The sequence below is a fragment of the Dermacentor variabilis genome, chromosome 9, assembly GCF_050947875.1.
Source record: "Dermacentor variabilis isolate Ectoservices chromosome 9, ASM5094787v1, whole genome shotgun sequence".
In the NCBI taxonomy this organism is placed as follows: Eukaryota; Metazoa; Arthropoda; class Arachnida; order Ixodida; family Ixodidae; genus Dermacentor; species Dermacentor variabilis.
In genome coordinates, this window is record NC_134576.1 from 63,005,784 (window position 1) to 63,032,644 (window position 26,861).

At 49.7% G+C, this 26,861-nt stretch overlaps 1 protein-coding gene across 3 annotated transcripts in view; it reads right to left on the reverse strand.

Moving 5' to 3' along the window:
• LOC142592747 (sentrin-specific protease 1-like) overlaps positions 1-20,048 on the reverse strand; it is a 40,966-nt gene extending 20,918 nt beyond the window's left edge. The window contains exons 1-7 of one of the 3 annotated variants that reach the window (XM_075704397.1): positions 19,818-20,048; positions 19,371-19,504; positions 17,919-18,057; positions 15,124-15,272; positions 13,608-13,731; positions 10,703-10,890; positions 5,116-5,236 (exon numbers count right to left, since the gene is read on the reverse strand). In XM_075704397.1, the coding sequence (XP_075560512.1) occupies positions 5,116-5,236; positions 10,703-10,890; positions 13,608-13,731; positions 15,124-15,272; positions 17,919-18,001 (665 nt within the window). In that variant the 5' untranslated portion in view covers positions 18,002-18,057; positions 19,371-19,504; positions 19,818-20,048. Of the gene's footprint in view, positions 1-5,115; positions 5,237-10,702; positions 10,891-13,607; positions 13,732-15,123; positions 15,273-17,918; positions 18,469-19,370; positions 19,505-19,817 lie in introns of those variants that run through there. The other 2 variants (XM_075704395.1, XM_075704396.1) reach the window with 2 other exon arrangements.
• Positions 20,049-26,861: the final 6,813 nt, after the last annotated feature.

The following is a 26,861-nucleotide window of genomic DNA, read 5'->3' on the forward strand; positions in this document are numbered from 1 at the left end:
AGAGGATATGGCCAAATACCTCGTGAAATTTGAGCACGTGTGCGAACGGAATAGCATTGAGCGATCCCTCTGGGCACAGAATCTGTTAGCCTTGCTTCCTGGGGAGGCATCAGACGTAATAACTTGCTTATCGAAAGAGGCGTTTGAGAGCTACAGTGATGTGAAGGAAGCGCTACTGCGGAAGTACAAATTGTCGCCCGAAGCTTTCCGGCAGAGGTTCCGGTATGCAAAAAAGGGCAAGGAGTCGAATGTTGACTTCGCGTTTCGTCTAAAAGCCGATCTGGTGGAATGGCTGAAGGGCGAAGAGGTTTACGACGACCGCGACAAAATCGTCGAATGCATCGCGTTGGAGCAGTTCTACCGTTGCATTGATGAGGATGTCAGGCTCTGGCTGTAAGATAGGCTAAAGGAGGTTAAGCTAAACAAGGCAGCAGAGTTAGCGGAAGAGTATTACACCCGCCGCAGATTGCACAGCAAGGCAGTGCGCGTAGAAAAAGCAGATAGGAGAGATGGGTTTTCCGGGAAGCCCGAAAAACGGAAATGTTACAATAGCAAAAAGCAAGGGCACATCGCTGCGAACTGCCCAGAGAAAGTTGCTTTTGCAACAAAACAGCGAAACGATACGACGCGTTCTTTTGAAAAACGGAAACCGTTAACCTGCTACAATTGCAAAAAGCAAGGGCACATCGCTGCAAGCTGCCCAGAGAGAATTGCTTTTGCAACAATACAGGAAACTCACAAAAACATACGTCTATTGGAGCCCTATGTGCAGGAAATTAAGATAAACGGTAAGAAGTGCCGTGCACTTCGGGACTCTGCAGCAACTATGGACGTTGTTCACCCGTCTTTCGTCTCCTCGAGTGATTTTACGGGAGAGTGTGCTAGGATACGGCAAGTGGCCGAGGAGGAGAGTGTCTGTTTACCGATCGCAACGGTTATCATTGAAGGAGAGTTTGGGAAACTTAACACCGAAGCCGCTGTGTCAGCCGCCCTCCCGGAGCACTTTTCCTACCTCTTCTCAAATAACTCGGAGCAGCTGCTGAAGGATCAGGGCAAATCATTCTTTGCCGACGTGGCGTACATGGCGCTCACGCGATCCAAAGCGCTCCCGCTGTCGAGGGAACTTGACTTTGCGTCGGTGAGCGAAAGGCGGTGCGGCACACGGACTGATCAAGGTAACATGAGTGGCGAGCAGTCACGGGCGAGGCAGAGCTCGGAGGCTGGCCTAGGCGAGCGGGTCCTGGAAGTGAGTGGGAGTGACGCGTGCAGTGCTAGCCGCGATATAGACGCGACGCCGCAATTAGGCGACGCGGGCTCCACACTCGCTCCGGTTTCCGCCAGCTGGCAGGAGCAGGCGGCAGTTGAAAGAGAAACTCTGATTCGCGAGCAACAGGAAGACTGTTCACTAGCCGATCTGAGGAAGAGCGTCAAACGGGGAGTGAAAAAAAAGTGGGTTTCATTTGGCAAGGAATCTGGCTTATTGTACCGCCGCTACCCGGATAAGCAGGGTCGCAAATATAAGCCGCTTCGGATTCCGCGAAAATATCGCCGGGAAAAATGAATGACCTCATTTGCTTCCTCAGTAGTATGTTTTCGGTCCAAGTGATTTCAAGGGGACCATTCTATTTGTCATTGTTATTGCTGATTATTAATTGTTCCTGATCTTTTGGTGTGTTCATTTGAAAAAGGGTTGTTTGAGCCTTGTATACTAGATCGTACACCTGCCTCTTGTTGCAGCGGGAGCAAAAAGGGGGATAGCAATTCAGTTAGGTTGATTTGGATTATAGCCTTGTCTGGTGTTTGACTGGAGACAGAGGGCACTTGTTCGTGTTGGGTGTTGCCTTTTGCCGGTCGGTTTTGCAAGCTGCAGAACGACCAATCGGGACCAGTGGCGAGAAGCAAGGGCTTAGGAACGACCCGAGCGGAGCTGGTTGAGGTGCCTTGGCGACAACGCGGTGAACCGAGCTCCTGTCCTGGCGAGTGGGACCTGGGCACGTGAAGTGACCTGGCGTCCCGACACTGGACGTAAACTTGGACGAGCCTGACGAACGTGCGCGCCTGGCATCCGAGCCACGTGGAGGCAGCTCGTCTTCCCGGCGCCTTATCTGAGGGCGGGGATGCTGTTGTGCCATTACCACAAGCCCGGATTCCGAATCTGCAAGATGCAGAATTTATCCTGCGAGCGCCCTTTGGACAAACCCGGGGCTGCGCCGAAAGGCACAGCGCCCTAATTCTCCCTTGACAAGTCAAGATGCTGAGCCGTCAGGCAGTGGTGTCCTCCGGAGAAGCATCGGCGGGCAACATGTTCAAACGTGTCGCCAAGTGCCAGACAGCCCGGCGCCGTACCTCCCCTTGCCTGGAGGTCACCGCGCCCGCCAACTTTGAACGGGGTGGCCAGCGTGGTCGCTGGTTGGACCTCTCCGACGACCGTCGAGTGCTCACTTTGTATTGGGCCGTTTGAGTGACAATGGTTTCTGGGGGCTTATAAGCCGCGGCGCGCCGCCTGGAAAACCGGATCCGCCGACCCACCGGGAGCAGAGTGCCGCTCTCGACTGGAGTGAGATGTGTCACGCGTTTTCGCCGGACGTCGCCGTGCGGGAACAGTCGCGTTTGCTGTGAGCTCTCGGCCCCAGTGCCGATCCCTTCATGTCCTGTATAATGACCTGTATATAGTGTATAAAGTCCCTTTTGTTATTCTCACCGACGCCTGACTCGGAGTCTTCGCTACCAACGCTCTGTCACGAAACGGGTGACGAGCGCTACGGGACCACCTCAAAGTCGTAACAAGAGGAAGCGCGGTCGGTGAGGCCACGCGCAGCCTCGTGGGCAGTCTCATTGAGGTTCGTGGTAGCACCCTCGACCGATCCTACGTGAGCGGGAAACCAGTGAATTGAATTAAGGTCTGGGTATTGATGTTTGCACTCCCATAGCATGTGGGGGAGTGTTGCTGATTCAGTTTTACAGACCTTGCACGTCTGGCTCGGGTAGATGTCGGGGTATGTAGTGTGATAGCGTGTGAGGGAGGGGTATGTATTCGTCTGTAACAGGCGAAGGGTCTCGCAGTAAGTTACCCGTGCGCGTGTCAACATTTAGTCGTTTGCTCGTTCCGTGCGACAATCGGTAGCACTTGTATGGTGTACAGTCTTCGTTAAAAGTTCCCAGGCCGCGGCGACCGTGCGCGGAGCAGCCACGCTCAGCTATCGCGACGCTGCCGTCAACGGCGCTCGCAGACGCTCGCTGGTTGCGGGGCTAAAAGCGAGCGAGAAGGAACATCGTTCTCGCTTTATCGCTGTCATACGCTCCGTGATCATAGAGCGGCCCGTCAGCTAGTGTGGCATTGAGCTGCGCTTTTACCTTTCGTGCTCCCGCCGCGCGAGTGAGCTGCGGACAAGAAGGAACTGAAGCCAGAGCTGCCGCCAAGGTTATGACGCGATGCTCCGTAAACTATACTGTCTCATACCGCGAAGCTTAGCCAAACGACCAGGTGTTCTGGCGAGGTAAAGTCTCGGGTTTAAAACGCAATCGCAATTGTTACGGTAACCAACATCCGCGTTTGTGTCCATCTGCCTGTTCCCGTCGCGTGTGAGGTAGTGGTGCCCAGGATTTATTTTTTTTAGTTCTCCTGAAAGCGCGTGGATTTGTTTACCGAAGCACCCGCCGCGGTGGCTCGTTGGCTAAGATGTTGAGATGTAAGCCCGAGGACGTGGATTCAATCCCGGTTGCGGCGGCTGCTCTTCTGATGGAGGCGAAAAACGAAAACGCCATTTTGTTGAGATTTCATCGCACGTTAAGGATCATCAGGATGATCCTGGCAGGATCCTCGGATATTTGAATTTGTAGCCCTCCGCTACGGCATGCCTCATAGCCCAGGTGTAGCCTTGGTGCGTTAACCATCCAAAATTGAAATTTTGTTTACCGAATCATGTAAGCATCGAAATTTGCTGTTCATGTACCCTCGAACCCAAGAACGTGGGCTTTGGAGCCCTCCGTCGGGAGCACGAAGATATTGAGAAAACGCTCCTGGTAAAGCTCCTCTCTAACGCGCGGAGCGCCCTCAGTGAGGGCAAGACTCGTAAAGGGGCATGCGGAACAGCTCACTAGTTGTTGCCGCACCACAGCATGACAGCGAGAACGATATTCCCTCTGAAACCCGTTTATTCCCGCAACTGGCAAGCGTCGCCTAGCGCCGCGATAGGGGAGCCCGGCTGCTCCGTACGCGGCCACTGCGGCCTGGGAACTTTCGACCAAGACTGTGTATCCAGTTCCACCTTCGCGCTATTGTCCAGTCGCTCATATCACTACCGGGCGACGAATTCTAGATTTCCGGAACCGAGCGATCGAGCGACAAGAACGAGCGATCTGGTCGCGCGACGGCCCGTTTCGTCGCTCGTCGCCGTCGCGCACAAAATCACCCCGAGGGGGTCCGGCCACGACTTCGGTCGTTCGTCCCCCGGAATGCAAAGAATCCCCCAAGTCGAATCCCCGAAGAATGCAAAGGGAGGAATCTGCCCCGACAAAATGGCGGAGTAACGCCAACTTCCGGCGTCACTGAGCTTCGCAATAAGTGACGTCGGGCCCTCTCAGTTTCTTTTTTCTCCCTCACTGCTCCTGTTTTTCTATTTCTTTTTTGTCACGTGACGTTCTCCCCTAGCTTTTTTTTTTTTTCTCCCTCCATGGAAGAAACACGAGACATTTTGATGCTCTGGCGGTGTTACCAGACGTCTGTAAATAATAAATACGATTTGGGCTAGTTGGTTAATTTCTCTGTGCCGTCCTGTCCTTTCGCATGTCCATTTTTTTAACGCGTTCGTGATTGTTTCTTGCATATATTTCCAAGTTTTCATTTAGGGTGGCCAAAAAAAGTTCACCGACGATACTCCTTAATGCGAAATTTGAGATACGTGTTTTCATTTAGCGGTATATAGCGAGGCATCGCACCTAGAGCCGGGATTCGATCCCGCGACCTCGTGCTCAGCAGCCCAACACCGTAGCCACTGAGCAACCACGGCGGGCAGAGGTAAGAAGAGGGACCGGAGCTCACTTGCTCGTCCGTTTGTTCGGGATATTCGTCGATCGCTTCTGCATACTTTTTTTTTTTCAATGTTCACCATTTACCTGCAAATGTGAGCGGTGTCCTGGCGGCTGCCGCTCGTCGTATTCATGAAAGCTTTGGCGCAACGGAAGAACTGTCCGATAAACCTGTACCCGTCGCAACTCTTCTCCGCATCCGAGAGACCTGGAACAAGGTACACAAAAGTGTCATGTGCTATACACTTGGCATGAAATCAGTCGTAACTGTCACTTTTGAGCGCGGCCACCTATAACCCGAAAACGAAAGCACCTTGACGCAACCGCGGTCACTTGCCCTTTTACAACGTTGAGATTTCCTGCTAAGTTTACTAGAGGGAACTCCGTCTCTCGGTTAGGACATGGATTTGGTGTTTGTGATCTGAAACGTCTTTGTGGCGTTATTTATTGTGCTTCATACGTGCTTGATTGATTGATTGATTGATTGATTGATTGATTGATTGATTGATTGATTGATTGATTGATTGATTGATTGATTGATTGATTGATTGATTGATTGATTGATTGATCACTTATTTGTTTATCACAATACATGTGATGGGAGGCGAAGGGAAAAGCCATTCTCAAGGATGGCTTGAGGGAGTCCTTAGCCCCCATACTGCCAGAGACAGCAGCAGAGGCGCAAGCATTTTGTTTGCATTGTCGTACACTTAAAAAAAAAACGTCAAATTAAACACAACATTTTCAGGCACTTTGACGCAACCATGAAATTAAATACATCACTAGATACTGCCCTACACAGAGCGTCATGCATTTACGTACATCCGCATCATGCATCAGCACAACACTTCGTTGCAACGTATACGCATTGTAATAGTTCATTTAAGAATACAATTAAATATAAATCGAAGACCGCTCTAGAGGCCAATGTTAGGCTAGCAAGAACGTGTACATTTATTAATTTCCGGGCAATTATAGTTTTCTTTAGGCAAATCGCATGGATGTATACAGTCCATCTAGCCCATGGTTTTCATGCTGATTGAACCGCCTTGAACTTCCCGTAGACGAATGGATGGATGGATGCTCTGAGCGTTCCCTTTCAAAAGGCGCGGTGCGTTGCGCCACCAGCCTTTTTCTTTCCTTAATTTTTTTTAGCCTAATGCTTTGCCTATCATTTCTTTTTCTTAACAGACAAAATATTTCTAGCATCAAACTTTCTGAACCCCTACTGATAACTTTGTTTTTGTTTGCCTCCGTTGTTTGTGGTCTCATTACTTTTCTGGCACCAAACCTCTAGTTGCATTTTACTAATCTCTACTGCGGACACGTTTACGTTCCCCCTGCTGTCCCTGAACTTGAGGGCTTCAAGGAGGCCAGAGGAGCCTAAACCGAAAGCTGGGTAGATATTTTCACATTCTAATGAAACATGTTCCATCGTTTCCCTAAATTTACCGCAGCAAGCACATGCCTCTTCTTCATTGCTGTAGATTATAAATAAGCACGCGTTCTATAAGGCATCCACTCCACTTCGAAAAGTAAAGAGCTTCCTTTTGAGTTTGTTTTTTCCTCTTAGGTAGTTACTCATGGCAGGTCTCATTTGCATTTCCACAACTCAGGAGATTGTCTGCACCTCTCTGACTTAGCGTTCGTCGTTCTTTGTTGCCATGTTGCTTACTATAGCGGTCGCATTCTTGCTAGTAAGCTTCCTATTTATTTTCCTCTACAGTGAGTCAATGTTTTTCCTGTACAAATACCTCAACACTCTCGCAACTTTCTTTCATATTCCTCAGTCCTTCTTCGAAGTCAATTTTAATCTGAGCTTCCGTCACTTCAGAACTTGTCCAGCCCATACCACCCGGTACAACTTCCTTTGTAGTCTTCCCGTGAGCGCCCAATGCGAGGCGTCCCACAGACCTTTGGTTGCCATCGAGTCTTGGTTGTGCCCCTAACTTCAAGCAAACAATGGCGTTTCCAAATGTAAGTCCTGAAACCATTACCCTTTCCCAGACACCTCAGAGCCACTCGTACCTATTGTATCCCCATAGCGCTATGTGTTTCATTATGGCCGCAATTATCTTCCCCTTAGCTATTATTGTTTTTTCCTGTTTCATTATATATATTGCCTTCGCTTACCGATGTCACTACTATTACCAAATTCACTGGTATTACTTTACCAAAACCAAGGTAATTGCATTCTTTCACCCGAATAGTGTGTCAACCCGAATAGACAGTGTCAACACAGGGGCACGAAGTCCTACTTCGTGCCCATGTGTTGACACTGCCTATTCACTGTTTTAATTGAATACCATAAAACCTTATCCTTTAACGCTAAATATCGATCCTAAATTCTCGCCTTCCTGTCCACAGATATTAGCCAGACGTTGCATATCACTGTATGGCGCTATCACTAGCGCCATATAGTGCTTTCAAGTAATTTCTGTAAGACGTTCAACGGTGCGGTCACGGCCTCCGAGCTTGGGCGACGCGCGCCGCCCGATCCCGGAGGCTGCGGTGCGGTACGAGGCGAACTATCGAGAACGGAGTACATCTAATATAGCCAGCTCCCAACCTACTCTAACAGGGCAACTAAATAATTGTGTCCCCGCTTTAACATTTTTCGAGGTAACTGGCGCTCTCGGCTGTAAATATTAGTCGTATGCCCTAAGTTATAGTATTTTAACCGCGCTATAATGCTAACGTGAGTACATAACAGTGTGTGGCTGCAACATCAGATGTCCCGTTACAGCGTGTATGGCATGACGTCTGACAATAATGTCAAGCATTATTTAATAATGTCTATCCTGTTTTCGGACCTAACCAGAACTGACGAAACTATCCATGCGCGCGGTTCATGCGGTTGTTTCTGGTAAATAAAAGAAAAGAAAAGAAACGCCACTTACCTATTCAGGGTGTCCCACGTAACTTCAGCCACGCTTGAAATCTATGCAAATGACACGTAACTGGACAGAACCAAGCTGATGTTTGCCCTCGATTGGAGATACTCCAATCATTTCTAGCGTTCCGCCAAATTTCACCTACGTCATAATTATTCTTCATTATTTAATCAACTTGTCAAATATTATAATTCGATGAAGCTATGTTGTTGGGCTGCTGAGTACGTGGTCGCGGGATCGAATAAAGTGCTTTTGGCACGTAAAACGCAATAATTTAATTTTAATAATTCCATGAAAAGTATCAATGGGAAAATTGTCAGCAAACAACATTACCTTGGTTCTGTCGAGACATGTGACATTTGCATATTTTAAAGGTCGGGCTCAAGCTACGTGGGAGACCTCGTACAAATATGAAAAAAGAATATCGCACTTTCGCCCGAAAGGCAACGCACAGATAGCGATACTGTGCTGTGCTTACTATTATATTATGTATTAGACAACCGCACGAACTAAGGATCCTAATCTTAGCAACCATGCATAAGTTACCGTAAGCACTCGCTTACCAGTTACATTACCGAGCGTAGTGTCACGCGCGCACAAGCAAACGAGATTCAATCTCACTGGCTATCGCAACGCTGAGTGGCGGCAATGCGTAGCAAGCTCTTATTGTTGCCTCTTGCCTCCTCGTGGAGCACAGCACGGGCCGTGACTCTAGGTCCGGGCCCGGGCCGGGCCCGGAAATTGCGCATGTTCGCCCGCCCAGGCCCGTTCCAGTGCCTCAAAGCAATACCCCGGCCCATCTCAAGCCCACCCGAAAATTTCACCAGCCGACCCAGCCCAGTCGGACCGCAAATAAGGCCCGACCGCGTGGCCGCAAAGTACAGAGAGCGAGGTGCTTCAAATAGCGACGATCGATATTCTGTGGACGCATGCGTCGCTAACTACCACTCTAACCTTCACTAGTTTATTTTAAATAAGAGGACGGAGAAAGACGACCACACATACAGGGTACCAGGAGCTGCGGCATATACTGTACTCATTTTTCTGCAAATACGGCGGTTGGAATCGTAGAGGACATCCTGGAGAAGATTTTGTAGGAGGCAAAATGAGTTATAGTACCTGTTCTCACTTTAGTAGCGGGTATGCCATAGCAAGAGAAGCAGAGGATGAAAGCCACATTTGTTGACTTCGTTGCCGATACATTTGGAACTTGGATATGGGGAACTGCGATTTCCGTGAAACACAATCCGTGATCGGTGTTCACTGAAGCTCATAAAGGCCTAGTTGTTGTAACGCTGCCCGAAAACAGCGTTGCGCGCGTAGACGCCCGAGCATGACACACGTCCTTCTAGTGATCATACGTTTTCTCACTTGTACGTGCACTCGGTTAGCTATTTCATGTTCGAAGCAAGGAAGCCCTGCAGAGCGCTAATTTATTATGTGCCACGTGAGAGTAGCCCCATACGGAGTGTAGCGCCTCCCCTCCCCCCCTCTCCGCACACACAGCCTTTACCACGCACGGAAGCAAGCTCTGCGTGTCCATCGCGCGTCACACGACACCTGGCAAACGTGATAAGAGCACTGGACAAAGAAAAAGTGTTTATCTGGTGAATCTACGTCATGAGACTCCGCGCATCCCTTTCGTTTTATTGCGATAGCAGTTATGCGGACGCTCCAGACGAATTTTCGCCGTCGGCGTCGGTGTAATGTTCCGCATAAAATCCAAGTGCGACAACATCGTGGCCGCGCGCCGTGCTGCGCTTGCGACTGAAAGCGCGCACACCTCGCGCGCTGAAAGGAGCAAGGCGGGGATCAGGAAGCGCGTCTTCCATTGCGCGCAAGGCACCGAAGGTGTTTCTACTCCGGCGGCGGCTGAGCACTGCCATGTGGGCTTTCTCTTGAAAGCGATCTGCGACGGGAGACAGAGTCTATTCGCACCGAGGGCTGATATATATCTACCTGTGCGTTTAGTTCGTGCTGGAGCGAGAGGCAGCACAAAGGTCATGGGCTCGGGCCCCGCGTGCAGGCCCGAGCCCATGCATTTCTATATTTCACCGCCTTTCCCAAACTTACAAAGCCATCGGGCGTCTCTGCTCGGCCTATAAGCTTTTGCGCCCCCCACCGCACATCAGCTCCAAAATACGGGGCGCGAGCCACCTATGCGCTCAGCCGCGCGGACCGCCATGCGCAGCCAAGGCGGGGATAGAGGAGCAAACGCCCACTCCCCACTGGCGCGTTCTTGGTCGCGTGACTTCCAACAATGGGCGCGACCAAAGCGGGTGCGCGTCAAGCCGGCACCCTCGCCGACACCCTCGCCAACACCTCGCAGGACACAGCTGTGTACGGGAGTGCCGGCTTGACGCGCACGGTCTTCCCGCGCGCCCTCTGTTGGAAGTCACGAGATCGATGAAGTCACCATCCTTCTCTGGCCACCCTCTCACGCTTCCCCTCACAACGGGAGCGCGCGGTGCACTACTTATTGCACTTTCGACGAAAATTCGCCTGTAGTGTCCAATTAATTGCCATAGCGATGACTAGTTCAAACGTGCCGCTTTAATAAAGGTTGCCGTGTTTATAGATCATACATAGAGTGGTCAGCAGTGTTCGAACAAAGAATGTCGCTGTAACCAACGCCTTCAAAAGGAGAGATTGTCAGAGCGAGGACAAGCGCCCCCTTGCCGCAACGTTGGCTACCAGCGACGTTCCTTGTTCGACCGGCTCAAAACTCGACGTCTTGCGAACGTTTCTCTTGTTCGCGCTTATGGAGAGTGCTAGCTCACCGTCCTTGTCGGTGAGGCGCGACACCATGGCGACGCCACCCGCCTTGGAGTCCGCCCTGCACTTTTCCGTGAACTTCTGCGTGAGGAACTCGAAGAACTTCTCCGCGTCCTTGTACAGCTGGTCGGGTGGAGCGCAGCCGTACGTATCCAGGGACGTGTTTTGACACTTCCTGTACCTCTCGATGTACCTGTCGGCGTGGCGAAATCATTTCTATGGGAATCCGCAGCGACTCCTTGCAAAGCGTCGGAGAGATCGCCCTTAATTCCATATAAGTTGTAAGTGTCCCACAGAATGACCGTTGTAACAATCGCACTCGCCGTGGCGCAGTCCGTAATGCTTTGTCACTATAGCGCCAAGCTAACGGGACGGCCGCTCTTGGAAGGAGACGCTATAAAGGCTATGCTCCATACTCAGCCTGCCTGGCTGCCCTGCTGATACCAATGCACTGGTATTAACGCGATAGCGTTAAGGAGCTCGTGTCGCAGAAAAGCCGGTGTCGTCGGCGTCGGTGTCGGCGTCGGCGGCCGCGGCGTTGGCCGTGAGCGATAAATCACGGCAGGCACTTAATAAATAAAAAGCAACTTCCAAGATGGGCTGGGTGGGAATCAAACAAGGGTCTCCGGAGTGTGAGACGGAGACGTTACCACTGAGCCACGAGTTCGATGCTTCAAAGCGGTACAAAAGCGCCTCTAGTGAACGCGATGTTGCCTTAGAAACGAGCTGTTTCTAAGGCTCAGGCGTGCGTCGCTTGCTCAGGCGCACATTTCGTTGTCGCGCCGAACGCTGCGTTGCCCGACGCTCACCGCGTCCGATGCGGGGCGCGTAGTCGCTGCGCCGTAGCCCATTGTCTTCCACCCCTTGGCGGGTCGACGGGAACGCTGTCGCGTTCCACTCTTGAAGGCGAAGCTTAAGCGTCCTCCAATTTTTGTGTACTGCATTTGAAGAGAACGCGAAACAAGCGATTGAAGAACGGATGCGACGATTGCGCAGCATGGCCCGAGATGCATTTCTGCCATAAAATCACACATGCACACGGGGTCGGTTCTGGGTAGAATAAAGGGAGAGGGGAGCTTCGTATACGCTGCCGTTGACGCACGCTCGGTTTTGCCACCACATGAGTTTTCTGCACCGCATATGCACCAAAACAAAGCCACGTGTCAAAAGAAGTGCCGGCGTGTCTCGAAAAGGGAGAGGTCGGAACCCTACATCCTCCACAGCGCTGGGCCACCAGTACAATCCACTGGTTTATGTTTACAGCAGCAATTTCTGCCAAGTGCAACAATTCCAACACTTTCAACGTCCTTTTTTCATGTTTTTATTTTTTTATTAGGAGTTTGACGGGCAAGAATCTGTAAGACAGCGCTAGAGTCCTATGTATTAGGTTTCTGCACCATTCGTCAGAGTCGCGCTGCGTTCCCAAACGCTATGAACCACTGGTAATTTTCAGCGCACACCCAATAGCTGTTATGCATGTAATAACAATTCTTGGCCATACTGGAGTAATAATGTAATTTCATTGCAATGACAGAGGGGCACAATCAAGTGGACACGCACAAACGCTTCCGTGCGTCCTGTTGTCCCCGGCTTTCCACGCGCTCAGTCATTCTTAAGTGTTTGTGTCGTATACCAACAAGGGCGACCCTCAACGCGCGTCCAAGTTCTCGGACCATCACCAACATATCTGAACGCGCTCACACCAGGCGCTAGCTTCGCTTCTGCAAAGTGCACCCACCCAAACCTTGGCGTGCGTCTCGTAATTCGCGACTCGCGTCGGTTCCGTGCGCGTCCGTATGCAATGTCATCCGTAAGCGAGGGCTGCGCCGTTGGCTGCCATATATACGCGTTCCCGGAAGTTGCGTTCGATACCGGAAGTTGAGGGTGGGATCGATAGAGTGCTGGGGGTGGGAGATAGCGCGATAGGTGAGCGCCGAGGAGTGCGCAAGCTGGCACCGCGTTTTTTGTTGCTCAGCGAGAACATATATATAGAGAGAGGCTCCATCTTGTTCTTTAGTCAGCGCTAACACACGACATTAGAATACATTCAAGACTACACTGCCATGTTCTATAGTAGGCAGTTTTGTCAGACGCTAACAGACGCCACCAGCATGGGCTTTGTTGCGAAAGCGCCAAGACAGCGCGTTCTCAAAGTGCGACGTTGTGGCCCCGATGCGAGATGATTTGTCGGCCTTAACCTCCCACGTTGTGTAATTTCGAAGCACAGAGTAAACGATATATCTATAGCTACCCAAAGCCATTCGGTGCAACCGATGGTAAGAGAATCGTATAACCAAGGAAGTAAGTTGATAAAAAAATTAAGTTCTGGGGTTTTACGTGCGAAAACCACGATATGATTATGAGGCACGCCGTAGTGAGGGACCCCGGATTAATTTTGACCAGCTGAGGTTCCTTAACGTGCATTGTGCACAAAAATAATATTGTTACAAAAGCGGCACAAGTGCGGTGTTGGACTGCTCTGGTTTAATTTGTTCGCGACCGCCTAGCTAGGATTGAGATTATTTATTTATTTATTTATTTATTTATTTATTTATTTCGTCGCGCCAAAAGTTTACACTGCGCTAGACAGTGACAGATTCAGTGGTTATAAGGCTTCAGAATGAGTTTACGTGCCCAGGCGTTGATTATATTAACGTGCACCTAAATCCGAGTACACCGCTCCAATCGTCGTCCGTGAGTCGGCGTCCGTGAACCGAAGCATCGTCCGTATATAGATGCAAGCTTAGGGCGCAGAGTCTGACAGCGTCGCGGTATGTGAGCACTGATGAGGAAATAATCTTTCGTACCATGCAGAGTAGATTTGGACGCATCCGAGACAGCGGCGCACTTGGCTCCAAGTTAAATTCTTTACAAATGCCGATAAGGAGTAATCTCGCATGGGACACTTACGTGCACGGATTTATGCCGGAATCCTTTCGGGCGATGTCCATGATGTTGGCGAAGTGGAATCCGCACAGGAACATGTCGTTGATGAACCTCTGACGGTTGCAGGCTGTCGTGCTCTTCTGGAAAGCTGAACCAACAGCCGCGTTTATTATTATTATTATTATTCAGTCGTTAATCTCGCGAAGCACAAAACGCGCGCGGTCGCAGCCGCTGTTTTTGGCAACATTTGGACTCGCGTGATATCACCAGCGCGGGTGCTTTAGAACCCGTGGACAAATTACAGCTCATTTCAGAGTGCCCAGAGTAAGTCGGGCTGCCAAGCTGATAGCCATCTCAATACAAGCCCTAACGGCGGTTCGGCGCACTACACATGCAGCCGAAAACGAGCCAGCAGTCACAGCTGGATAATTCGTTTGAACACACGGCGCACTCTGAGTGAAGATATGGTCTTTATCTCTGAACTGCGCATGCATCTTTTCAAAGACAAGGCAATTCCTTGGGTATACACAGACAACAAGCATGCAAGAAAACACTATATTATTGCACCAACAACTCGTGACCGCTTTCTGGCTGGCTGAATGCACGTATATGTATTTAAACGGACATCCCAGGTAAGCTAAAAACAAAAGAAACAGCTCACGAAGGCAATAGTACACATCAATCTATTATAGAAGAAGGTACGAAGAGGACCAACCTTCAATAAATTAACAAGGAGCTGCCTGAAAACACGAATTGTCAAAAAAAAAAGAGCTTTCCGGTTATTGCTGCGGAAAACTTTGTGAATTGGTTAGTATAACCTTATGAAGCATGTTAACAGCGCCCATCCTATGCAAATCATGCTTAGTCCTTCTTAGCACTGTTAACATGCTTCACAAAGCATTCTGGTTCTGATAAGCGCCACTAGCGAACTTTTTTTTTCTTTGTTGACGCTCCGGAGATGTGAAACGCTCGCGGTACCATATTTGTGCGAGAAGTTCTGTCGCTGTCATGACGGCTATTCATGCCATAGCGATTAGATGGATTTGCCTACACTTAATCCTTCTGGCTTCTAACGGCTTCGCGACTTTTCAAATTGCTAATGTTCACCAAAATATCTATTTCTAAACGCAATAATTCGCGGTGACTATGAGCACATAAACTAATTGGCGTCATGAGTGTGGAAATTTATAATCAGTCGGAACTTTAGAGTGCAGAAACATAATAACGCGACATGAACATTTGAAGCCACAAGCGCGAACATTGGACCAATCCTTTTACCCCTTACGCACATTATTCCCATGGTGACTCAGTAATAGTGTGTTAGTTCCCTCTGATAATTTCTGTAGAGAAATATTTCTGAATTGAATACCAATGCGCGCGCGCGCTCGTCCGGTTTGTCTCCGCGCTTTAATCTCCGCTCACGATTCTCAGGTAATCACAGTATGCCAAAATAACTCCCTATAATAAAGCCACCGAAAGCCTCGTCCGTGTCGACACTCGTGAGCCACATTCGCCACGTTCCGCCGCCGTGCAAGCTCACCTGCTTTCTTCAGCGCGCTGCACAGGAGGTGGTACCTCTGCGTGACACCGTCCGCGATGAACTTGATGTGGGGCGCCACCTCGTAGCCCGACGAACATCGCGCCTCCTGCTGGGTGTCGTGCGCACACTGGTCGTACGCGTCGACCTCGCTGTGTGCAGAGTGAGGTAAATTTTAAATTATAAATTCTGGTTATGAGGCGCGCCATACATTGTGGGGGACTCGGATTAATTTCGACCACCTTGGAGAGAAGTGGTTCTTGTGGGGAAGGAGAAAAGGCTGGCGCTATTTTCTGCAACCACGGCACACTGGCGTATTTCCTTCTTTGTTTCTTCTTATTTTTTCTTCATTTCGCCCCCGTAGAAATGCGGCCGCCACGGCTGCGATGTGATCTCACGACCTCGGGCTTAGCAGCGCCAACGCGTTGGCCACCACGGCAGGTCATACATGATACGAGACAGGTCGTTGAAGTCCCGCAAGTGTGTTCAATGACTTCGTTTAAAGAGAAGCCCTTTATACGGTGCGTTCCCTAAGGGTCCGCTCCTCGTAGCTCCGCCCAAACACGAACATGAACTTCCGTATGACCTCCAAATGGATATGTTACAACAAAAAAGAAAGCTTATCGTAATTCATTGGTCAACAGCCAATAATATACCTTCGTGTCGCTTTTGCTGTCTAGGTACAAGTTAGCTCAATAAAATGGCCGATCATCTGATCAATCATTCTGGTAGTCTTCCCACACTTTTCACTTGTCATATCGCGCCTATTGTCCCTACACCGTGACAATAGGCGCGATATGGCGCTGTGTTCGCGCTGTTAATCTCTATGAACGTGACGGTGTGGATTAGAAATAAGACGCAGGTATGGCAGATTTTCTAAATGTCTTTATAGAAATAAGGGAGTTCGGTGCAGGACAGATATGCATAAGGCAGGTAACCAATATACTCGTCTTCACGGATGGAAAACGTAGTACGTGCTTGCAAATGATTAAGCGATGTCTACAATAGCAAATTTGCCGATAGTGGAAAGGGTAGGCTGACTCCGGACAGGGATAATTGTAGGTCGCTGAGGGAGACCGTAGTACAGTGATCATAACATTGGAGCAGGAGAATGAAGAAGACGTAGTTGAGGTGCGTTTGTTGTTCTATATATCGCGTGCACGTTATGGTGAAAGACGGCATCAGAGAGAATTTTTTTTTAGTACGTTCTGCTCCATGAAGTAACGGATTATGTTATCATTATTTAATGTAAGTGGTTTGCCGTCGACGCCGGCAGATATCATATACCATAGAGATTTGGTGCTTCAGATAATCCTTTCTATAGTTTCTTGAGTATTTATGCAGTAATGTCGAAGCTGGGCGATTGCAATTGATGCATTCTTTGAATCGGCGCGGAAAGCTGCGGCAGCGCCCAAAGGAAGGGCGCGGGACGAGCGCTGTCTAGCAAATGAAGTTTATTGAGAAAAAGAAAAAAGCGCAAAAAAAAAGGAACGCATCATCTGCGTGCGCGTGTCATTAGGTCACACGATCGCCAAGCATTCGCGCCTCGCAATGTGACAAAGAGATAGACGGCTCCGATACGCAATTATCGCGCATCTTTTGTAATATATGAAAGGCTTCTGCCAAGTTCACGAGCTTTTTTTTTCGTATTTGTGCTTGACGATTATCGTAGTTCTATCGAAGAAAGGCTTCAGCGGTTAGACAGCGCTGGTCCTGCGTCCTTCCTTGTTGTGTTGTCCTTCCTTGTTGATATATTCCGTCTTTTTTTTTTTGATAGCGCAGCTCTTGGGCGCCCGTTGCTGCGGCGAGCGTCGGCGTCCCTCGGCGTAACCGAGCGAAGGAACACAGCGAAAGATGAAAGCGAACGCGGAGCGCAGTGGGAGATGAAAGAAGTGAGCGCGATGAGGAAAGCGGAGGAGGAGGCTGCAGTAAAAGCGTGAGGCGGAAAGCGGAGGATGGCGAAAGAGGAAGGAGGAAAGAAGAGTGCTGCACGAGACTACGAGATGGCGCCATAGCATTTGTAATCTGATTGTATGCGCGACGCGAACTGTGTAATACTTTCTGGAAGCTACGCGGGCACCAGCGATTAAACTGGAACCTTCGACGAGTCGTATAAAAAAAACCGACGCGCTATGCCGCGCAGATCAGACTCTTTCGACGATCGCCGACTTTGCTCGCCGCTACCGTTGTGCTTGAGTGTTATTTGCTTTGCGACGCTTCGCTCCGTTTGCAGCGTGCCGCAGGAGACAGATTGTCCGCGCCAATATATCGCAGAAATAAAAACACGTATAGAGCTGCGCTCAAGCGTCGTAGAGTATCGTGATCGTTGACGAACTTTTTTTTCGGTAATCTTTTTTTTTTTCGCGACGGGTACTAACCGTGCATATCGCGGCAGTTCTTAACGGATTCTATAGGCGGCCTTGAATACTGCTCTATCAGAATGACTGCAAGTGAGAATTGCCTCCCTGTAGTACAGTGATTGTACAGAGACACAATGACCCATCGCGGTTGTTTAGTAGCTATGCTGTTGCGTTGCTAAGCTCGAGGTCGCGAGATCGAATCCCGGCCACCGCGGCCGCATTTCGTTGGGCCGCCGTGGCCGGGCCGGGAAGAGGCCGATCGAAATGCGAGAACACCCATGTAGTACTTAGATTTAGGTGCACGTTAAAACACTCAATGTGGTCCAAATTTCCGTAGTCCCCCGCTACGGTGTGCCTCATAATGAGATCGTAGTTTTGGCAAGTAAAACCCCGTAATTTAATCTTGATTTAACAGAGACACGACGGTGCTCAACTTACGGGCAAATGGAGGTGAGAGACACGGTGGCGTGGTTCCGGAACACGCGCACCGCGCTGTCGTAGAACCGGTTTCCGCAGCTCATGAATTTCTGGAGGGCCTTGCCCGGGTGGCAGTCCTTTTCGGGTCCACCAGAACTGTCTGCAGGTGGATGCATTCTCGAAAGGAGGTACCCCCCAACGAGGCCTAGACTCCGGATCATAGCATGTCCTCCGAGATTGGACGTGCGCTTGCTTCCCCGAAAGTTACGCTCACGCGCCTCCTGGTTATCAGAGTTGTTGCTACGTACATGCCATATAAAGCTTAAGTTGGGTCAGTGTTGAATTAAGATCCCGTCATGACGTTTTATTACCAGGGTACAATTTATTAGCTGTATCAGTTCACTCAAAGGGCCACTGAAACACTTTTTTTTTAGCATAGCCTGTAAACGTTGCCGGTCTGTAAACTAGGCTCCCGTGAACATGTCAGCCCACTATTATTTCACTACATGCAGCAGGGAATCTACAGCCTCAGCTCTAGAACAGTGAGAAACCGCTTGATCCTTTGATCGCAATGTCTTGCAGCTAGTCGCAAGCAGCTAAGCCCACCCACAGTTATTGGCTGATTTCGTAATAGCGAGAAAATTCTCATTAATACTATTAATGCTAATTTTGAGTCAATTGAATTGTGTGTGTGTGTGTGTGTGTGTGTGTGTGTGTGTGTGTGTGTGTGTGTGTGTGTGTGTGTGTGTGTGTGTGTGTGTGTGTGTGTGTGTGTGTGTGTGTGTGTGTGTTCTGCAGTTAGCGAAGGCGTGGCAGTTAGCCAGTGCTCGCTGTATCTTTGTCGTGTGTTTGGGTGACAGTTCGAAACTAACGTGTTCTGACTAGACCGTTGATGTCGAGAATGCACTGGTTGAGCAATGGGCACACGTTGTTGAACAATATTGTTTTTTGTGCGAAACATTTAGCTGGTCGTGTGTGTGTGTGTGTGTGTGTCTGTGTGTGTGTGTGTGTGTGTGTGTGTGTGTGTGTGTGTGTGTGTGTGTGTGTGTGTGTGTGTGTGTGTGTGTGTGTGTGTGTGTGTGTGTGTGTGTGTGTGTGTGTGTTCTGCAGTTAGCGAAGGCGTGGCAGTTAGCCAGTGCTCGCTGTCTCTTTGTCGTGTGTTTGGGTGACAGTTCGAAACTAACATGTTTTAACTAGACCGTTGATATGCCGAGAATGCACTGGTTGAGCAATGGGCACACGTTGTTGAACAATATTGTTTTTTGTGCGAAACATTTAGCTGGTCGTGTGTGTGTGTGTGTGTGTGTGTGTGTGTGTGTGTGTGTGTGTGTGTGTGTGTGTGTGTGTGTGTGTGTGTGTGTGTGTGTGTGTGTGTGTGTGTGTGTGTGTGTGTGTGTGTGTGTGTGTGTGCGTGCGTGTGTGTGTGTGTGTGTGTGTGTGTGTGTGCGCGCGATCTCAAAAGTGATTGCTCACTGAGGCAGTCGGGGAAGTACGTCTTCTCAATTCTCTTCAGCAGCGTATCGTTGTGCCGAGCTGCCCCCGCCACGTTACCACAGTGCGAGTACTTCCAGCTGTCTCTCAGGCAGGTCGCGAAATCGGCGAAGTCTCTGCGAGAAAAGGGCAGCATGACGCATGTAGGTCGCGGTATAGTGACGTCAAGAGCTAATGTTAGTAGGCAAGAGCAAGCTGCACAACAGAAAGCGATCCCCTCGGAGACTACAGAGGCTCGCTTCTTGACAGGGATCGCCGTGACCATGGTTACCGTCGTTTAAATGTAGTAGTGGTTACCTTACGTCCACACAGTGAATTAGGCTAGGCAGATGCACATCCGTAGCAAACACAAAACAACTTTTAATACTTGGCTTATAGACTTAAGGACACACAGAAATCAAAAGTACAAACCACAAACTGGACACTTACTGTCTGAGTTGACAGGTGAATAAGCATTGCACTCCATTGCACTAATGTTTAAGGACATGAAAGAAAGTCCAAACTATACTTGAAGCGTCGTTAAGTGTCGGGTCGTCATGGGGACGAATCTGCTGGGGCCTTCGAAGCGCGGCCGAAGGGGCGACTTGACGCCGCTGTCCGGAGCGTGGCCGGGATGGGTCGTGACCAGGAGGGAAGTGGGCAAAGTCTCGGCGAGTCCTTCCCGCAACGCCACCAATGCCGTCCTCCCCGTCCCGCCGTTCCGCGGCTGGCGCGTCGAGGGGTGGGGGGTGCATCGCAAGCTCCTCGTTTACATAGGCAATATCATCAGTCCGAGGTCAAGTGGAGACGGCATCGAGGGCAGCTTACACGCGGTCACAAACGTCACTGATGCGCCGCGTGGCACCTCGCACCTAGTGCTATACAGCGCGACGTCGTCCGCGTAGATGACGACGTCCTGAAGGGAACCCTCCTCACGGAAGGCACTCTGGGAAGAAAGGGCTCAGTACACTTGCCTGCCGGGTCACGGGTCGGGGCGGACTGATCGCGTGCGCACACAGCTAGAGCGTTCGATAGGCGAGGCAGGCCTGCACATCGTTGCGGATATTGGATAACTCCGTCGGCTCGCCAAGTGCGTACCTCGGCGTGCCCGTAGAGGGTTATTCACATAGGGGACTATATCTCCTCGAGACGAGGCACAGGATCATCTGTGACATCCGTTTCCGGCGAGCCAGCTCTCTCCCCCCCGCGAGCGCCAAGGTCGCTCGACGCGGCGGTGGCGCGTTGGTGGAAGGGTTATAACCGCAGCTGATCAGATACACGCCCGAAGGTTCGGCGCTTCTCCTTGCCCGGCCGTCGACGAGTACTTCCAGCGCGGTAGGAACTCGCAGAAACGCTATCCGGTCCCCGCGGGGAAATCCCCGGAGCCGCACCGCCTGACGAAGATGTGACGTCGTGGTCACGTGGTGATTACCCTTTGGAACGGAAGCGGAGCGGGCATGTTTCTCCGTCGACCCCAACCCACTTGGGCCGTTAGCGGTCGCGCCTGGTCTTTCTTCTCTGACACTTTCGGGCTCGAGACGCCATCCTTTCCTGCCACGCATGCTCGCTGGTGCCTTGAGGCACTGTGCAGTCTGTACTTCGTGGCTATGTGGAAGTCGCGTCGCACTACTAAAACGTGACAATGACAAACATGTCCTCAAGATAAGAGCTTACCTATACCCTAAAACAAAACCTGTACCATGCTATATATAACGTGACTCACGATATTGTCTTGCATACGATATTTACACCGTGTCCATATCATCTTGCTATCCTATACTCTATCTATGAACATTCCCAATGGTATTCCCTGAGCGGCGTATTTACAATTGCTAGCAAGTATAGCGAGGCGTGGCATTTCTCGAGGCGCCCGATGTTTATGCGCGGGCGCGAGGAAGGGACGCTGCGAGAGAGAAAATCTGGGAGATTTTGCTCCTTGAATATCTGACTTTGCATAGTGTTGTGACTTCGGGGTGGATGACGAAAGACTGACTCTTTCCGCAGACGAAGAAGAAACGAAAAATTTTTTACAATATTTACAGATAGTGGATGATAGCGTACATGCAGCAGTAAAAGCGCAACAGACCGACTGGGCGACTCGCGTCGATTCTTGATTCGTCGCGGAGAAGTGGGAGCTCCCGTCGCCTCGATGATAGGCACGTGGTGCACGTAGTGTGGCACAACACTAGGCACTACCGAGGGGAAGTTTCTTTGCTCGTGTCGTTGACAGATGACAGATGACGATTATCGTTGTGTGGCAAGATTCAACCCAAGGGGTGTACATTTGTTTAAGAGTGTAGGCGTGGTGGCATTGAGGAGGGGGGTCGAGTTACTCTGCGACGCTGCCTGCCGGCGCTTTGAAGCACGTTAAGCAGTGGGCACGGACGCCCCATTCGGTGATCCGTGTGTTTAAAGCTACGTCTGACGTACGCGATTACCAGAAGCTAAATGTATGTCGGACAGACTTTCCTGCGCTTGCGCGGTTGTGCTGAGTCAGTCATGCCGGATTGAACATTTCTCGTGGCTTATGGCGCTCTACCTTCGAAAAAACATCACTGGTTTCCCCGGGGCAGCAGAGGCACTAGTAGAGGCCGGGCCTGCTCTCCTGGAGCAGTATCTTCGCTCTTGGCAGGCTTTTTGTATGCTGCTGTCCGCTACATTTCAGTAGCATCTTTAAGTGGTCCCTTTCCAGTGAAGAAACCGCACAGCGCCTTAGCAACCACGGTTGAACGCGACTGGCTGAAACGCCGCAGGCGACGCCTTTATGTCACGCCGTGAGGATTATTCGCTTTGAGTCTCACACACGTTAGGTTGGGTTAGGTTAGGTACTCTCATACACTCTAAGAAGAATTCCGGGGAAAACGGGAGTAACTGCGCAGTTCGTCCCAAAAAGGGCGCTTTCGTCCCTCAAGGGAGTAACTGCATGGATGTGCGTGCCGTGTGCAAATTTTGGAGAGTAAGTGTTTAGTCCCTGGTCGGAAAGAGAGGAACGGGAGGACGAACGGCAACAGTTACTCCCCATGCGCTCCGCTGTTTTCGTCCGTGTCGTGCAGTGATGCGGCAAAAACTGTATTGTCTATAAATCGTGAATAGTTCGAAGTTCGTGCACTGTCCATTGAACTATATGCAAAGCAGCACTTTGCCTCTTCGTGAGAAAATTGCGTGAAAGTTAAAGTTGGAATTGAAGAGCCATGCCCTTCGTGCGCACCCCATAAGTGAGCGATAGAAATTAAACGCGCAAGTCATTGATAGACTGCCAGATTTTGCTGGTCAATAGTACCTACGTTCCTTCCGTTCCACGGAGATTACGAACTTGAGTGAAGCGATGTGTAGCTCAAACGGGACACACTAAGCCACAGAGCAATTGTCCGTCTCTGTCGTCTTAGGTGCCCCGTTTGAGCTCGCTACACGTTTACATCGTGTAGTGCCTCAGTTTAAAGCACCCTAAGAATACTCGGGCATATTTCTTTTCGCACTCACTGATGGTTGCAAGTACACTCAACGTTACACTCTCCCCGCAGAACATACACAATATGCCCAGTCGCTTTTACATTGCCGCACCTGCGTTCCGATGCTTAACCTGTCTCAATTTCCTAGTCTCGTCAAGCAATCTGCCGTGGTGCAGTGGTTAGAGTAGCTAACGTGGGAGCGCGAGGACGTGAGTTCGAATCCTGCTTTCGGGCCCCCTTTTTTTTGTTTTTTTTTAGCTCAGTAATCTTTTTTATTAGCGTATAAATGCCTAATTTCATTAATTCCACCTTTGCGGAGCATCGGAAATAATGACCGTTACTCCTTTGAGGAGCATCGGAAAAGAGCGACTGTTGGTCCTCGGAGGAGTAACGGCATGGGGAGTAACAGTTCATCCCCTCGCACTTACCCCCTAAAGGGAGGAATGGTTGTGGCGGATCAGTTGCTCCCCTAAAGGAGTAACCTCAATACCCCATTTCCTCCTTTTCTTCTTAGAGTGTAGCCGTTACGCCGTGATTATTGCATTGCATCCTGCCCCACGTTAGTAGGCTATATACATATATATATATATATAGGTTAGCGTAAAAGGCAAGGACGTCGAGCGTCAGCGGCGGCCTTTCAGCCAGTCGCGTTCAGCCGCGGTTGCTAAGGCGCGGTAGCTGTGCCTTCTAGATTTGCTAAATATGCGGCCCGGCCTCTACTAAGGCCCCCGCTGCTCTCTCGAGAAAATCGGTGACGTCTCTCTTTTTTTTTTTTTTTTTTTTTGGTAGAGGGCCGTAAGGCGCGACATAGGTTTAATCCTGCATGAATAACTCAGCACCAGCGCCGTAGGCGCGAGAAAGTCTGTCCGACGTACATTTAGCTTCTGGGAGTCGCGTACGTCCGCTGTACCTTTAGACACAGCGATCACCAAAGGGTGCTCACTGCTTCTTTTGCTTCACCTGCTTCACTGCGCCAGCAGCCAGTGTCGGAGTGTAAACAAACTCGACTCCACTCCACATTGGCTGGGGACAAACGCACACAGCACGAGCAAAGAAACTTCTCCATAGTGCACGTAGGCAGAGTCAGATATTCAAGGAGCAAAAACTCCCACGTTTTCTCTCTTGCACACGCTCTTACTCGCGCATGCGTACAAACGTCCGGCGCCTCCGGAAATTCCACGCCCCGCTGTACTTACTAGCAATGGTAAAGTCGTCCCTGGGCGCCGTCGTAGCACATTTGAGCTTGTAAACACGCATGAGCCACCCTCAAAGTTACTACTCCAGCTGCACCACTAGAGAAAAAAAAAATGGTTCCTACTCCCGTTTCAAAAACCTGATCGCGCTAAACATTGTCCCAGCGCACCACTTGTTAAATGTAGCGGTTATCGGTGTTCGGGTGACGCTGCCTGTAGGCCGTCAAAACGTTTTGGTCAGCGGCTGGAAATTCACATGTCGCCACCGCCTTTTAAGTTTAATGTGTAAGCTAGCTTACAGATGGAAGTAAAACATACAGAATATATACTTTTGCAGTTAGCTTCACTGGGTGATCACTTACTTGCAGTTTTCCGTAAGGTCGCCCAGCACCGCTTTGACCTTTTGTTGCAGGCCTTTCAAGCACTGTCTCCTCAGTCCTGGATAACTTTCGCCGTTACAAAGAAATCCTGCGAGACCAAAAACCGGCGAACAAATTCAATGGGTGAATCATTACCGCGCGACAGAGCACACCGCCCACACCATGTAAATACAACTGTTTTACTCACAAACGAACTGTCGTTACTAATAGCTTACTCAATCGCATGAACACAGCTTACATAAACCTAACCGATCTCAAGGTCAGTTTTACTAGGTCACCATTGCCGCCAAGGATGCCGATAGCGTTATCCTTGGAGGAGCCGCAGCAACCGTGCATGTTTCACAGCTCTTTTAAGTTTGTTTTCTTCTTCTTAATTTGAGGGAGTGCGAAGTGCGGTAAGACGCAGGGCATAACTTTAAGACGTTAGGAATAACTTTAGGAAACAGGAAGATAACGGTATAGATAAAAGAGTAAACGGGTTAGCTGATATACTGTAGTTGACATTAACAGTAAATAATGGAACTGGGCAGGTTACGTAATGCGCTGGGAAGATAACCGGTGGTCCGTCAACATTACAGAATGGGCGCCACGAGAAGGGAAGCGCAGTCAAGGACGGCGGAATTTTGGGTGGGGTGATGAAATGAGGAAATTTCCAGGCGCAAGTTGGAATCAGCTAGAGCAAGACAGGGATAAGTGAAGATCGCCGATGGCCCACCGCCCCCTTATGTAATGCCCCTCAAGGCGCTTTTTAAGGTTCTAATGAATGGTGATGATGATCGTGATTGCTGGAAGAGGCCTTTGTCCTGCACTGGGATATTAATATAGGATGATGATGATGATGATGATGATGATGATGATGATGAGGAGGAGGAGGAGGAGGAGGAGGAGGAGGAGGGGGAGGGGGAGGAGGAGGAGGAGGAGGAATATAAGTGCACAGAATCCACGCAACTTGGTTTAAATTTATCCATTTTAAATATCCTTTCTCTAGGAGCCATCTCTCTTGGCAACTAGCTCAGGGATGTCTGCTCAGCCTTGGAGGAATCCATAGTTGTTTCAAGATGTTTTCCTTAGGTTCTTCAAACATTATTTTTATCCGTTTCCACATGACACTATAACCAGTTTTTGTAACACCAAAATGTTCCTAATACCATCCAAATGTTGGCCGATCCCCCGCAGTGGGCACGCGCCATAGAAGAAGGAAATCCAATGCAATCCAATCCAAAATGCGACGAGAACCGGCATCATGGCGCCGTCAGCGCAACTACGCATGTGTTAAGGACGGGGTGAGGTAGCTTACGTGAAGCTGTAATTCCTCAGCCTAAAAATACACATTCACGACATTGCAACGGCAGACATGCAGACAGCCGAGCCCTAAGAGAGGCCACGAACTTGAAAGAAGACAAACTGTTTTGTTGGGTGTATACTATGCTCACAAAGTGATCAAAAATAGTTAAACGGCAGCGATAGTGACCGCGAATACGGTAGTCAGCGGCTCGATGGAGCCAGTATAGCTTGCACTGTCACACGATCTGCGGTCATTGTCGCACCTTTAGCTTGCTTCAGTGGCAATCAAAAAAGGGCATCTACTATAGCTGCGTCAATAAATTCGATGAAATTTTCTTCATAGATGATTTCATTAACATGCCTGTTCAGCACACACAGAATAAATGCATCCCCAGTCGTGTCTCCGTGGCGTTTAAAATGCTTCACATCGAGAAATGTAGTTCGCGCAGCCGATGATGGCCTGCCTATCGCATTCATGCCTCGCATAACTCCTATATCATACATAAGTGTTGCTGTGTAAACATCCCCCCATATATATATATATATATATATATTGCCCTAAAGCGTATGGAATGACTGCATTTAAGTGTTACGAGAGCTCGAGTCTCTTTGATGAGGTTTTATGTTTTTTATTATTTTTTTTACTACGCGGTGTTAAGGAATCCACGCGCTCGTTTACCTGCGCACGGCAAAGCCAGGAGTGCCGTTAAGATGCAGAGTTGACACAGCAGAGCCTTCATCGTCTCGTCGCGATGGCGTTCCGGTGTCGTTCGATCTGCGGAAGAAAGAGCAAAACACGATCAGACGCGCCGGAGAACGCTTCTGCTATAAGCACTCCGTACCTGGCGACTGAAAATGGTCGCTTTCTTTCACTTCTTCTTCTGGTTGGTTGGTCGATCCTAGCTTTGGTCGATCGTAAGTGATATGGCCCGGTCCCACTGCGGGCGATATGCCACCAATCGGGCAGTAGTAAAAAAAAAAAAGTAATTTTATGAATTAGATAGTGGTTAAATTGATATTTAGTGATATTGATATTGAAATATTGATAATATACATTAACGAGTAATCACAGTAAAGGAGCTCAATTCTATGGTTTCTGTTATAGCAACTTAAAGGGATATATTAGAGAGGAGATACTTTACCTATTTAGTCATTTGTAGTGAAGTAAATAAGGAAAATTAGCGTGGC